Source organism: Melanotaenia boesemani, chromosome 6 (genome assembly GCF_017639745.1).
Source record: "Melanotaenia boesemani isolate fMelBoe1 chromosome 6, fMelBoe1.pri, whole genome shotgun sequence".
In the NCBI taxonomy this organism is placed as follows: Eukaryota; Metazoa; Chordata; class Actinopteri; order Atheriniformes; family Melanotaeniidae; genus Melanotaenia; species Melanotaenia boesemani.
In genome coordinates, this window is record NC_055687.1 from 4,734,896 (window position 1) to 4,747,976 (window position 13,081).

General features: G+C 40.1%; 1 protein-coding gene across 2 annotated transcripts; it reads right to left on the minus strand.

The window, feature by feature from the left end:
- Positions 1 to 1,270: 1,270 nt before the first annotated feature.
- Positions 1,271 to 6,794, minus strand: LOC121641674 (ETS1-related protein). Of its 2 annotated transcripts, none has more exons than XM_041987958.1 (8): positions 6,695 to 6,794; positions 6,364 to 6,445; positions 5,295 to 5,381; positions 5,132 to 5,206; positions 4,196 to 4,342; positions 3,884 to 4,117; positions 3,616 to 3,734; positions 1,271 to 2,073 (listed from the first exon to the last, which is right to left on the minus strand). In XM_041987958.1, the coding sequence occupies exons 1-8, from the start codon at positions 6,698 to 6,700 to the stop codon at positions 1,798 to 1,800; spliced, it is 1,026 nt and encodes a 341-aa protein (XP_041843892.1). In that variant the 5' UTR covers positions 6,701 to 6,794; the 3' UTR covers positions 1,271 to 1,797. The 2 variants fall into 2 exon arrangements, with proteins under 2 accessions (XP_041843892.1, XP_041843891.1); XM_041987957.1 differs by having other exon boundaries at positions 5,295 to 5,414.
- Between the last annotated feature and the right edge of the window lie 6,287 nt (positions 6,795 to 13,081).

The window sequence follows — 13,081 nt, forward strand, 5'->3', positions numbered from 1 at the left end:
TCTTTTACTTATTTTATAAAGGCTAAAAAATTAAATTTTTAAACAATTAACATAATAAATTTCACTTATAAATACATTTTTGTCATGATAAAACAAACAAAGGATAAAATTACCACAACTTTTTCATAAAAAACTGCCGCAAAATCCTGGAAGGCTTAATAAATGAGTCTGTGTTTACGAACGGATCAACTGGTGTGTTGTGGAAATTCTGGCCCAGCTGGCTTACCGTAGTTTTTTTTTTTTTTTTAATTAAAAACAAAAACCCCTCTCTCAGCGGTCCGTGGGCTGAGTGGGGTCATATTTTACCGAGTGCCTCCGCCTGCTGGTTGCAGTTAATCTCTGTCAGTGTCTCCACCGCCACCTTCACGGCTCCCGCCTCCGTAAAAGTGGACACCAACACGTCCACGACGTCCAGGCGGCATTTCCCCTCCACCCTGCTGCGTCTCACGCGCGGCGTCTCTGCGCGGTTCACAAGCTCGTGACAAAACAACTCAAAGCTCTCCTTCGGCAGGTCTTCCAGGGTGTTCAAAAGAGCCTCCTTTATTTTCAGGGAGGACATTTTTCTTCATCTATCAGCAGCTGAGAACAAAGTTTGAATTCGCACCCTCACTCTGATTCCCAACTCCTCAATAACAAAGGTCGCTATTGGCTGTCCCAAAGTCTCTAAATGACGTCATCATCAATTTGCGTAATAACCTGAAAGAGGAATAATGTGTTGCAAAAAGTAAAGAAAAGACACCCTGAAGTATCTTATTCTCAACATTTTATAATTAGAATGACTTAAAAATGCACAGATTAGGACTAAACTTCATTGTAGCTGTAAGCAGACGGCTGTTTACTTTAGAATCCATGTATTAACAGGGTTCTAGGGGTATAGCATTGTGTAAGACACACAGTAGATTGTTTCCTGACAAGGGTCTGTCTTAAAGGACTGTCACTCTGCAACTTAGAGAAGTTCCAGAGACGATCAGCTTTGCACCATAACCCCAATGTTTCAGAACAACGAGGGTTTTCTTTAATGGTAGCCATCTTCTTGAAAATTAGAGGATTTGGGAAAGTGTCTTCTAACTGGTTGAATTCCTGGAAGATTGCAGAGGAGGGCATGATGGAGACTTGTGACTGTGCACAGGAAGCTACATGAATAAAAACAAAAACCTTTGGAATGTTTTTTGTTTATTCCGTCACCTAAAAATCCATCTGTACAGTCAAACCAGTTTATTTATCTGCTGATGCTGGAAGTTAGCTAAATTTGAAATTCAATATCTCAAACATTTTAATGATTGCATCATTGTCAGCTGATAAATTGTTTATTGATCCTTTAGATTTTTATATAAACAAATCAATTAATTAATCATAATAATAAAAGAAACGCTCAACTGATGTTTAAATACAGTTTATTTACACAACATGGTCATCATAAATCAATAAAGGCTTTTCTGGGAGGGCCATAAAGCTATTAGTTTGTCATTCTCAGAAGCAATGGAGGTAGACCTGAGTTTTGTATAAAAACAATAATATAAATGCACAAAACTCTACAAATGGTTCATATTAACACTATTTACATCCATCAAGTTAAAACTGGCTCATGCTGTAAAAAGAATCCAACTGTAGTGCTTAAAACGTCTCTGGCTGCTTTTTGTGCTGCACTCGTAGCCCTGAGCAAAGACATGATCACCTGTCATCTATTATTTAGGGAACATGTAACCTGTCTGTAAAGACCGACCACAGGCTCTGAGGTTGTGTAGTCCATTCAGGGTCTGCAGCTCGCTCCCCACCCAGCCTACCGGCAGCTGTTCCCTACTGTGGCGGCCATGTTTCGCTGCCATGTTCTGATGCCGGCACGCCGGGGCACCTCCACGACTCTGTGTTTATGGGCAAGACGTTCAGACTGCTCAGGACCTCCTGCGCCGTCTTTCCCAGCATGCCCTGCATGTCGCAGACGAAGCGGTAGACGTAGCGTTTGCCTGCCGTCTTGTGGATGATGTTCTTGTGGTAGTAGTAGCGCAGGCCACGACTCAGCTTCTCATAATTCATCTTTGGCTTGTTTTTGCACTGACCCCAACGCTTGGCCACCTGCGAGACGAGCAAAAAAGAAATAAACATACTGCAAAGCATTTAGTTATTTAAGACATGATGAGGTTAGGCTGAAGTGTTCAGAGAGGGTTGGTTGAATTTGACCAAATATGTTTTTTTCTTAGTCTCTCTTAGATCTACAGTGTTGCAGCTCTTTATTCGCCTTTATATAGTAGTATACCCCAGGGGCGTTGCTAGGCATAAAGCTCTATTGGGGCACTGGCTCCCTACTACATATACCCCATCTCCCATTCACATACACACACACACACACACACACACACACACACACACACACACACACACACACACATACACACACACACATACACACACACACACATACACACACACACACACATACACACACACACATACACACACACACACACACACACACACACACACACACACACACACACACACATACACACACACACATACATACACACACACTACCCTGTGCCACGGCCACATTCCTACCAAAAGTACTAATTGTGATATTAGAGAGTGTAAGAACATATTTAACAAACATGAACACTTTCAACATGGCAGCAAAAGCATAAATACCATAACAAACGATGGCACGTCTGAACTCTCTTCATACACATTCCACAGTTACGGTTATTACCAGCTTTTCAGGGTGATAGTTCAACTCATTCTGAACAGTTTGTTTAATTTTCGAGCATTAAAGTGTAGGCTACTGCCTATTTTTCAGTGACTTGGTTTAGAAGATATTTTTTTCTTAAGAAATTGTTAAATTCTCAATTAAAATTTGAAGCAATCCAAAAGATTTGACACCCTGCATGAGAGCATAAAAATATGTGTCATTTGTCTCTGTTTACATCAGAAGTCTGTTTTTTTTTAGTATGAAAAAATGTTTTATGTCCTTTAAGCGAATTTCTGTTTCATTTGTCATTTGTTGATGGTCCCTAAACGAGACGCCGGTAGCTCCAGCAAATATCTGTTGAATATCCAACCTAAAACTGATTCATCGCGGTCTTAACTCCCTCTTTCTCATCCACTTTGGTTTCATTAATATGTATATATATATATATATATAAATAATTGAAATCTAAATCTTCAAATCTAAATGTTACAAGATGATGAGATGGAGGCAGATGGAGGTCAAATCTCCATCAACCCATGTTGGATATGGTGTTAAATTATTAATCTTAACATAAAACATTCAACCAGCAGCATTTTCAGGAAGTTAAGCAGGAATTGTGATAATTGGATTGTTTTGGTGCGATATGGTCTGTGTTCTATATCCTACTGGAGCAGAAACCAGAGGTCCGTTTTTACACCATCATGGGAGGATTGAAGAAACAATTAAGACATTAAAAAAAAAATCTTTGCCTTTTTGTGGCAAACTGATTTTATCCTTGACAAATGTCTCCATGCAGGCTGGTTTAGTTTTACCTACCATGTGCTTGTAAAACACAACAGTAATATCTCCAGGTGACCCCTGAAGACCTAAACTCAGACGAAGACCCCGACAAAGGCGGGTTTTTATACTTATACTACGGTTTGGTTCCGTACCTCTGTGGGGTCGGACATCTTAAACTCCCAGCCGTCTCCAGTCCAGGAGATGAAGGTGCTGCAGGCAGAGTCAAGAAGAAGTTCCAGTAAAAACTGCCACAACTGGATCGGACCAGAACCTGAATAAAATAAAATATACTGATTAGTTGAGCTACAGAAGTTTTAATGATGTAATATAATGGGTGATGGTTAAAATATTCAGAAGTTGATTTTTCATTATTAATATTATTTTTTTCCATGTCCTATAATAAAATCAGAGAGCTCTGACCTGGATAAGTGGACATCCCTGTCATCTGGCCTTCCCGTTCCGGTCTCTGGGTGTGTGTGTTTTTCCGTTTGGCCACACGGGGGCAGTACTGCTCTGAGGACTGAGGGTTGTGGGTTGAGGGGCAGGAGGCTGGAGGTGGTGGTGGGGCAGTGAAGCTGGGAGAGGAGTATTCCGACCAGAAGGATGAGGACTGTCTCTGTCCGTCTGACTTGTAGAAGCTCTGATCCGCTTCACCTGCGACACAAACAGCGATGCCCACCTGAGCTGCAGAGACAGGGAGCAGGAAGGAGTCTGATCTGAATCTCAACTTACTTTGCAATGTGTTGGGTGCTTTTCCAGTTAGGAAGGGGCTGTGGCTGCCCTCCAGGGCTGGACTGAACTGCCCGTTCTGGGGAACCAGGTTCTGATACGTCTGTGAAGTCTCCAAGTATCCAGTTTGTGACTGGTCTGCCAGTCCATCTGTTAGAGAAAAGGTAGGAAGAAAATGAGACACAAGATAAGACCACTTAACCCTTAAAGCCCAACTAGGCCCTATAAGAACCACCTGCTATTAAAAAACAATAAACCAGGACTATCTATCTATCTATCTATCTATCTATCTATCTATCTATCTATCTATCTATCTATCTATCTATCTATCTATCTATCTATCTATCTATCTATCTATCTATCTATCTATCTATCTATCTATCTATCTATGCTGATGTCACTTAAAACAAAAGACTTAAAAAGTAATTTAACTACATAAAATAACATAATGTACGTTTGATCTCTATTTTTCTTTGTTTTAAAATGCATTAAAATAAGTAAAAAGTTCTAAATTGTTTATCATATTGTGTCACAGTTACAGATTACACACCTGATTGGACCTAAGAAAAGTTTTATTTTCAGCTGTTCCTCAAAGTTTAGACCTTAATTTTTGAGAAACCCGACTCAAAGTGTGCTTTAGTGTAAATATTAATGTTTAGAAATCATGCTTATGCTGATTAATGACATCTGTGTTCATGAATCCTTAGCAGCAGGGTCTTTTCCTCTGTCAGAAAGAGGACAGAAAGCTCACATTTATCCTTTGTTTTATCACAGTTTACTCACTTTGAAATCCTAGATGTCATCAAGAACATGAACATAAAACTAATTATGGAGGAGCAATCTTTCATTTACTTCAGGTATGTCTTTTTAAGTGTTATTTTCTGAAAATATGACCAAGGGTGACAAGGTTGTAGCTACTGCACAGTGCCTGAGGCTCACCATGAGGATATGAAGCCCACCAGTTAAACTCCTGGTAGGAGTCGAGGTTGAAGAGAGCTGCATCGTTACTGCCCACTGAGGAGAAACCAGCAAGAACTGTGAGATGGGTCATAGCAGACAGCAGATGTCTCTCATTAGGATCCAATAAATACCATAAATATACCTTTAGTGTCATAAGGATGAGAAGCTTTTAGTGACTCAGGGTAGCTGCTTTCTGTCGTATACTGCTGCTGTCCAGGTGCTTTGCTGTCTAACAGAAAAGACAGGTCTTCACCAGGGTAGTCTGGAGGTTAAACATAACGTAGACAGATGGGGTCAGTCAAGGAAGGTGAAGGGAGAAGCGGCTCATGCTTGTTATGGGCCAAACCAATGGTTTACCATAGTTCCATCCATAAACCAACACATTTTGTTTCAGTGTGTTGCAGCAAAGTAAGAAAACACGCCCTGTTTAAAGGGACAAAAAGGCTCATTTCTGATGCATCGTTGTTATAGGAAAACTGTGAATGATTCTTCAAACATGCTGAATACTACAGATATCTGACAGCTTAGTTGTAAAACTTTAACAGGAAGCATTGAAAGTTCAGACTAATTAAGATGAAGTCTTAACAAACGAGGTAATGAATGCAAAATCATTGGCTTGGAAGTTAGTAAAAGCTCAGCACAGAGACATGATGATGGGAACATGAAAAACGCGCTGATTGCAGCCCAATCCCAGATTTCTTCCCCCTCCACATGAATGGATGGAGCTATGAGGAAACAGGGCAGGGAGGAGGAGGAAGAGCAGGAGGAAACGCCAGCGGAGGGAGTGTGACAGAGCAGTGATGGAGGGATGGGGAGGGGAACTCTAAATCTGTTGGAGGAGGAAGTCTGGAGGAAAGGATTAGGGAAGACAGAGAGGGGAGTGCAGCATGGAGTGTGTCTTTAACCCGACCACCCAGCTTCTCCCCGGCCTCAGCTGCCGACCTCAGCCTTTTCAGACCTTATCACGCGCAGCAGCACCCCGTCATCCTGACGCAGCCCGCTGGGTTGGAGTGTCAAGGTCTCATTTGAGTAAGCGATGATTCTGCCTGCCAAAATATTTCCTCTGTCCTTCAGCTGCTCGAGTCCAGAGGAAACAGATCGCACAAACATGCAAAGGCGGTGTCCGCCCCCCTCCCCGGTCTGTCCGAGCGGCTGAGACCTCTGTGGTCAGGACAGAGTCGCGACGGAGCCCAGTCATCCTATAAACTCACCATAAGATGCAAAGTCGAAGCCCGCGGGCACTTCCTGTGTCCTGAAGTCTTCAGTGTAGTATCCATTGTGGCAAATCTCCATCTGAGTTCACACAGTCACGTTATTCCAACTTTTCATGAGGACAGAAACTACAAAACTCACTCAACTCATCTTTATTATCACAAACTATTAACTATCAATTAATAACTATCAGGCTTACAGAGCAGAATGCTCATGTTTGTTAATATGAACCAAACTACGTCAATAAATATGATTTTATGAATGAAATTCGTCATTTTTTTCGTTTAAAAACTATTTGAAAAAAAAAAAAGAAAAGAAAAAAAAGCCCACCTTCATGTGTGAATCTTTGCTGTTCGTCTTTCTGGCTCCAGGAACAAGTAGCTCCTCCTCAGACGTTCTTATCAGGACTTTTCAGACCGGGTCGCCGTTCAGAGCTCGGATCCCCGGCCTGTCCGGTCCCGTTATAAGTGCAGGGGAGCGGTGGGCGGGGCGCGTGCGTCGTGACCCGCTGCACCGTGACGTCACACCCCCTCCTCCCCGACCAAACATTCATTCATGAAAGACCCCCCCCAAGAGAAGGTCCGAGTCCAGATTTTAAATTGAAGGTGATGAGCTTCAGAGTTATTTATTTATTTTTTATTTAGCCTTTAGTACCCAAGTTAGTCCCTCTGAGATCAAAGATCTCCTCCTCTTCTTCTTCTTCTTCTTCTTCTTCTTCTTCTTCTTCTTCTTCTTCTTCTTATTATTATTATTATTATTATTATTATTATTATTATATCATTTAAAAGAAGAACAGATAAAAACAAGCTATTTGATTACTTCATTTATTTAAAATCAATCAAAAAACCTTCAGGTTGTGAAAAGTGAAAGAACAAGAACAAGAGTGGGAGGTTTTAGAAATTCTGGTTAAAAACGATGAACTGAGTCTGTTTACTCATCTGAAATGAAGGTGAATTGTGGGTATTCACAAAATTTTAGTTATGTTAACTGATAAGTGAGACTTCTGTTGTCATAAAAGGAAGAAAAATACAAGTAGGTTAAATATTTGGAGGTTAGTTCACAAAGCTGAAGAGTCACATTTTAACATTATTAATAAATAATTTTACAGTCTAATTTCAAATAGTCAATATTTGACCCTCAGAAACAGATTTGAGGTAGCAGTGCAGGGTGTTGTCATTTTATTTAATCGTTCATTTTTAATCATTAGATATTAAAAGACTGGAATGTATGAGATGTGGAATTACTGAGGGGAGGTTTTATTCATTACGTTTTCAGATATTAATCTTATTAAAGTGGGATGCTGCTTGTTGTAAATGGCCAAACCTGGTATAATAATGTGCAAATAAAAATAAACGTTGAAACATAAAATTGTTCAAACTTATGTTAAAGTGGAAATGAAGAACTAAACTGTAAAAAGGACCGCGTGTGAGAAGGTGGAGGAAATGGACTTTTTCTTCTGATTAGAAGTAAAATAATAAAAATTTGTTTTTTTTTAATTACAAATTAAATAAAAAACTTGTTCCTTGATTAAACGTTATTATTTTCTCGCCTTTGTTCCATTTTGTAGGAAAACATCAGATTTTAAAACCTCTGGAAACATAAAGCCCTGATTTATTTCTCTTTTCCTTTCAGCTGCTGCTGCCTCACATCTTTCACTTTCTCTGATCAGCTCATCGCTAGCTGACGCACACACGCACGCACACACACACACACACACACACACACACACACACACACACACACACACACACACACACACACACACACACACACACACAGAGAGAGAGAGAGAAACAACATGAAACAAAAACCCCCAAAACAGAAATAAAAACATTTAAACTGAATGATAAGATTATGTTTTCGTAAGGTCGCGTTTTGGGGCGTTAAAGAGTTTTTATGAGAAAAGAATAAACTAAAAGCAGTTTTCTAATTATCTTTTATTAATTGATGAGCACAAAAATCTGAAGTTTCACATCAGCCGATCAGTGCTGATAAACAATGAATATAAATAATATATATAACCCCAGTAATCAGATCTTTTAGCTTCTTTAAACAACATAAAAACCGAAGCTGGAAACTTGTAATAATGTTAATAATAAACGTGATTTGAAGCAGCGGAATCTTCTCGTGTTGACAGGCGGGACCACATGAGCCAGTTTGGGTGGAGATGAAGTGCAGCCTTTTGAAATCAGAGCGTTTTACTAGTCGGCTTTTAATGAGGTGGGAGGCAGAAAAGGAAAAAGAAAAAAATCTGTGTATCTTTAGAAACCATTCGACAAAACAATGGCCCGTAAAAAACACACAAGTGGTCGCTGAAGAAAGTCTGAAATCACAGCGTGAGTGGCTGCAGGAGATAAGGCAGAGCCCAGAGCCTTCTATAAACAAACATCACACACACACACACACACACACACACACACACACACACACACACACACACACACACACACACACACACACACACACACAAAGAGGCCGACTCCATCTGGAAAAGTGCAGCCGGGTGAAATCGTGCGCGCAGACGGGAGTCGTGATTGGGAGCCCCACCTCGAGACAAGGACACAACCGGGATGAAGTTACACAACACAGTGATTAACAACCACGAAGTGTCAGCTCTGGGGCCAGCTGCTTTCCACGGCTGAGTCACGGAGCAGGAGAAGAACACCTGAAGTCACAGTAGGAAAAATCTCTCCTTTAAAATTCTTATTTTCGGGAAGACAGTTTTATAAGTGGGCTCTAAAGCCAGAGACGACGGGAGTATAAATCACGCGCTGCAGATCATCTTCAGACCAGGTCTGATTAACCACCTGCGACCCGATCATCAGGTTTTTGTCCTGCAGGGAAACTTTGGATCAGACAATGTGCGGGATTCCCCAGAAGCCCCCAGTCCAGCCCCCCCGAGTTCCCGTGTGCATTCCCCGACTTTGTGAAGAAGAAAACCACGTAGTACATGAATCTGTGCACGTTGACGTTTTATAGATGACATAAAACACACTGACGCTCCGTTATTGTTCTTTTAAACAAAGTTTTCTACATGGAGAAAAAAAAATGAAAACAGTTTCCAGTTATTTTCACAACAATCCTAAAAAATGAAACCAGATTTTCACACTGAAACTGGGTTTTTATTCATCTGCAGCACAAACATTCACTTTTAAACTCAAGCTTTTCTTTAAAGTCTGTGATTTTAGGATTTTATTCCCTCCGAAACCATCTATTTATATTTTATTTAAGCAGCATCAACTTTTTAATAATTCTGCTTTGGTGACATCAACAGAAACAACTACAAACCGAGAGGGAAATAGTTTAAACTGTCATGAAATAAATATCCTGATTCTCCATCAAATAATCTAAAAACATTGGTGGATCGAATCTGGACCTCAAACACAAACATTAGGCCCCAAAAGGCCCTGACGTCTGAGGCTGTCAACAACAATACAAATACTGGTGATAAACTAAACCTTTCACATGTAATAAATGAATAAATAAACTCAAGCAGTTTAATGGGGAAACTGATTAGTGAGCATCTGCACTTCAGAGCAGTTTGAGCAACATTTCCTCACATTAACACGGTTGTTATAAAAACTCTGATTTCAGGTTGTTCCTCTCTGCTGCTTCTAAAAACGCCCATTCTAACAATTAATCATCTTTTTCTCATCCAGCACCGAACCAGACCAAACATTTCTCCGGTTTAACTGAAACTAAATAAAAATAATTAGCAATAAGAATAAACAACAGAACTGTAACCCTAGTTCTCCAAACATCCACAAAAATAATCACATTTCTAAAAAGAGTTGGGAAATTTTCTAAAATGCAACAAAAACTTTAATCAGTCATTTTTTTCTAAGCTTTAATTTTTTTGTGAACAAAGAAAAAGACCTGATTTTTAGCATCTTCACTGTTTTTAGAAATCAGAAACAAATAGAATCTGCTGCTTCAACTCAGGAAAGATGGATAGTTTTCAGGTTCCATCAGCTTCTTTTTTAATGAACAGAGGATCTGAATCCAAGATTTCAACCCGTCTGATTCTCCTCCTCATGATGCTCCAGCATTTTCAGGAGACTGGTGGACAGCAGGGAGGACAGTCAAACACTCTGTGCGTGTTAAGCCTCTGCTGGAGGTCCTGCAGAAGGAGGTCTGACTTCGTTCAGCTGAAATAACCACAAACCTCCTTGAAGGTGGCCTGTGTCTCTAAATTTCCAGCCTCCACCTCTGGAACAACAGATGAAGTCTTCCATGCCCCGGACACATGCTCCCTGGTACCATCACAGCTTTCTGATAACAGACATCATCCTTTTTGTCTGTCTGAGCCGCTTTGAGACATCTGCACGGTTTCTGTGAGATTCGGCTTTTTGAGGGGCTTCAGAATGAAGCTAAAATGCATCAAAACCTTCACAGGTGAATTCAATTTGACTTGTCCTAAACTTCTAAATCAGGGGTTCTGGGACTTATTTTTAAAGATCCATATCTACTTTCCAGGCCAGAGGTCCCGAATAATGTGCAAATAGACATTTATTGATCAAACTTTTTCACTGTATTTTCTTTCATGTATAAACAGCATACAAAACTTTGACAATAAAAATAACGACAATATTTTTGTTGTTATATTGTTCCTCTAAACTCCCTGTTTTCTTGATAGTCTTTGACAGGACGGACATCCTTTCTCATCCAAACTGACGCGTCTATCAGAAGCTTTCGAGTTCTGGTTTAGAGTTTTTTCTAGCGGAGTTGTTACAAATCCCGCCCCACTCTGCTTCTGATTGGCTCTAACGTCACAAATCCCCGTGCACTGATAGGCTACTGGTTCCTGTCATTTATAGCAGCCTCTGCTCATGTCCTGCCTGTTTCCCAGAGGGCAGGTTGGTTGTCATCATACGGTCTAGGTGTCGCAGACGGTCGAGACACACCGATTTATGGACGAGACGGCAAAACCTGGTGAACATAAAGAGATCCCCCCACTAGATCCCCTTTAATAATATTCAGGGACACTTTATTTAGTATTATAAAGTTATTTATATATGGAAAATTAATTTAGAAAAAGACTTAGGATAATAGAGTTTGTAACTCAAAACATAAGTTGGGCTGGGGCCGGACCGGAGCCGGACTTTGAGGATCCCTGCTGTAAATGCATGTTAATCATCTTGTGAGAGAAAAGCATATTCACAGATATTTAGACATTATGTCTAAATATCTATGAATATGCTATTCTCTCAATTAACCACAAGAAATCCCCCCAAAGCATCTAAACCATGAACAGAATGTTTTGGTTCATCAGCAGCTTGTGTCTCCTGCATCATGCAGTTCACATGTAGACATGGTCATACCAAGATCACACATAACACAGGACAAGCTGACACACTGACATTTTATGTTCTTGTTTAATTCCTTATCAAGCGGGGTCATTTTGGCAAAAAGGCCTGTAATATGACCTCCAAATTAGAATTACTGCTGTTATTGAACCCTCTGAATTATAAGTACAGGCTTGGGTTCTTTGTAAAGGTAACACTCTGTAGTTTCACCCACAGCAATCAGAATCACTGTAAGTAGTACTAATAAAAAGTTATACACTTTAGAACACAGAAAAAAATATTTTTTTGTCCTCGCCTAACCTGTACGGACAGAATAAGACCAATCTTGATGGGAAATATTGATGTTTGACCTATAGAGAGCCCTCAGAGGTAAGGAAAGTCAACATTTAAACTTTCTGCTTTTCTGTAAAAAGGCTTTAGTGTTTGTGCTGTGGTTGCTGCGTGTCAAAATGGTTTATATAATCGGAAAGACGAGACTTTGAGCTTTCATTTGATGTGTATATTGTGGGCATTCATGACGGAGGGGCTTGCACACATGGCTGCAATGTTGTTGATTAGTAGTCATGTACCGGGACCGGTACGTCTGCATCGTAAGAGGCTAACTTTTTATATTTTTTTGAGGATTCCACCTGAAAGCTGGAACCACAGAAATCCCCGATGCTCTATATAGTGCATGTCTTCCTCCCTGTGTGATCCAGTTTCTGGTTCCATGTCTGGATGCAGATGTGGACTGTGTTAAATAAAGAGTGTCTTCCAAAAATCTTCTTGAGTCCTGAGTTTTTTTATTATTATGTTTGCAGTTCTGCCAGAGGGCTTGAAGGTACCAGTCATCCATCAGTGGTTTCCATTCTTGGCTTCTCCACCCTGAGATTTCTCCAGACTCTCAAAGTTCTTCACAATCTGTCATTGAGAATTTTTTGTTGAACTTATTGATGATTCTCTGATGGAGTTTGGACCACAGTGCTGAGCCAAGACCCATCCTGATGGGAAGGACTAAACCCTTGGTGGATGCTGCTTTTATACCCAGGCCTGACACCCTCACCTGTTACCAAGCTAATCTGCTGGTTGAATAATCTTCCAGAACCAAGTTACTGATATTCCAGAAACTTCTCTTTTATTTTGTATTTACCTGAAAATAGTTTATATTTAATAAATAAAATGAAGTTTGTTAGTGAGAAGCATTTCCCCTGACTTAAAATTAGATAAAATGTGGGAATTATGATTTTGTAAGAAAAAAACTAAAGAGAAGATGTAATAAAAAAAAGCAAACGGGATGGAAAACATCACTGAAGCTTGAGAAACAAGATTTATATGAATGATACAACCTGTAAATACTGAGTAATTGTCTGAGTATACAACATTTTAACCTTTGGCTGCTCCAAATCATCTAAAAATGAACACGTGAGCAGTC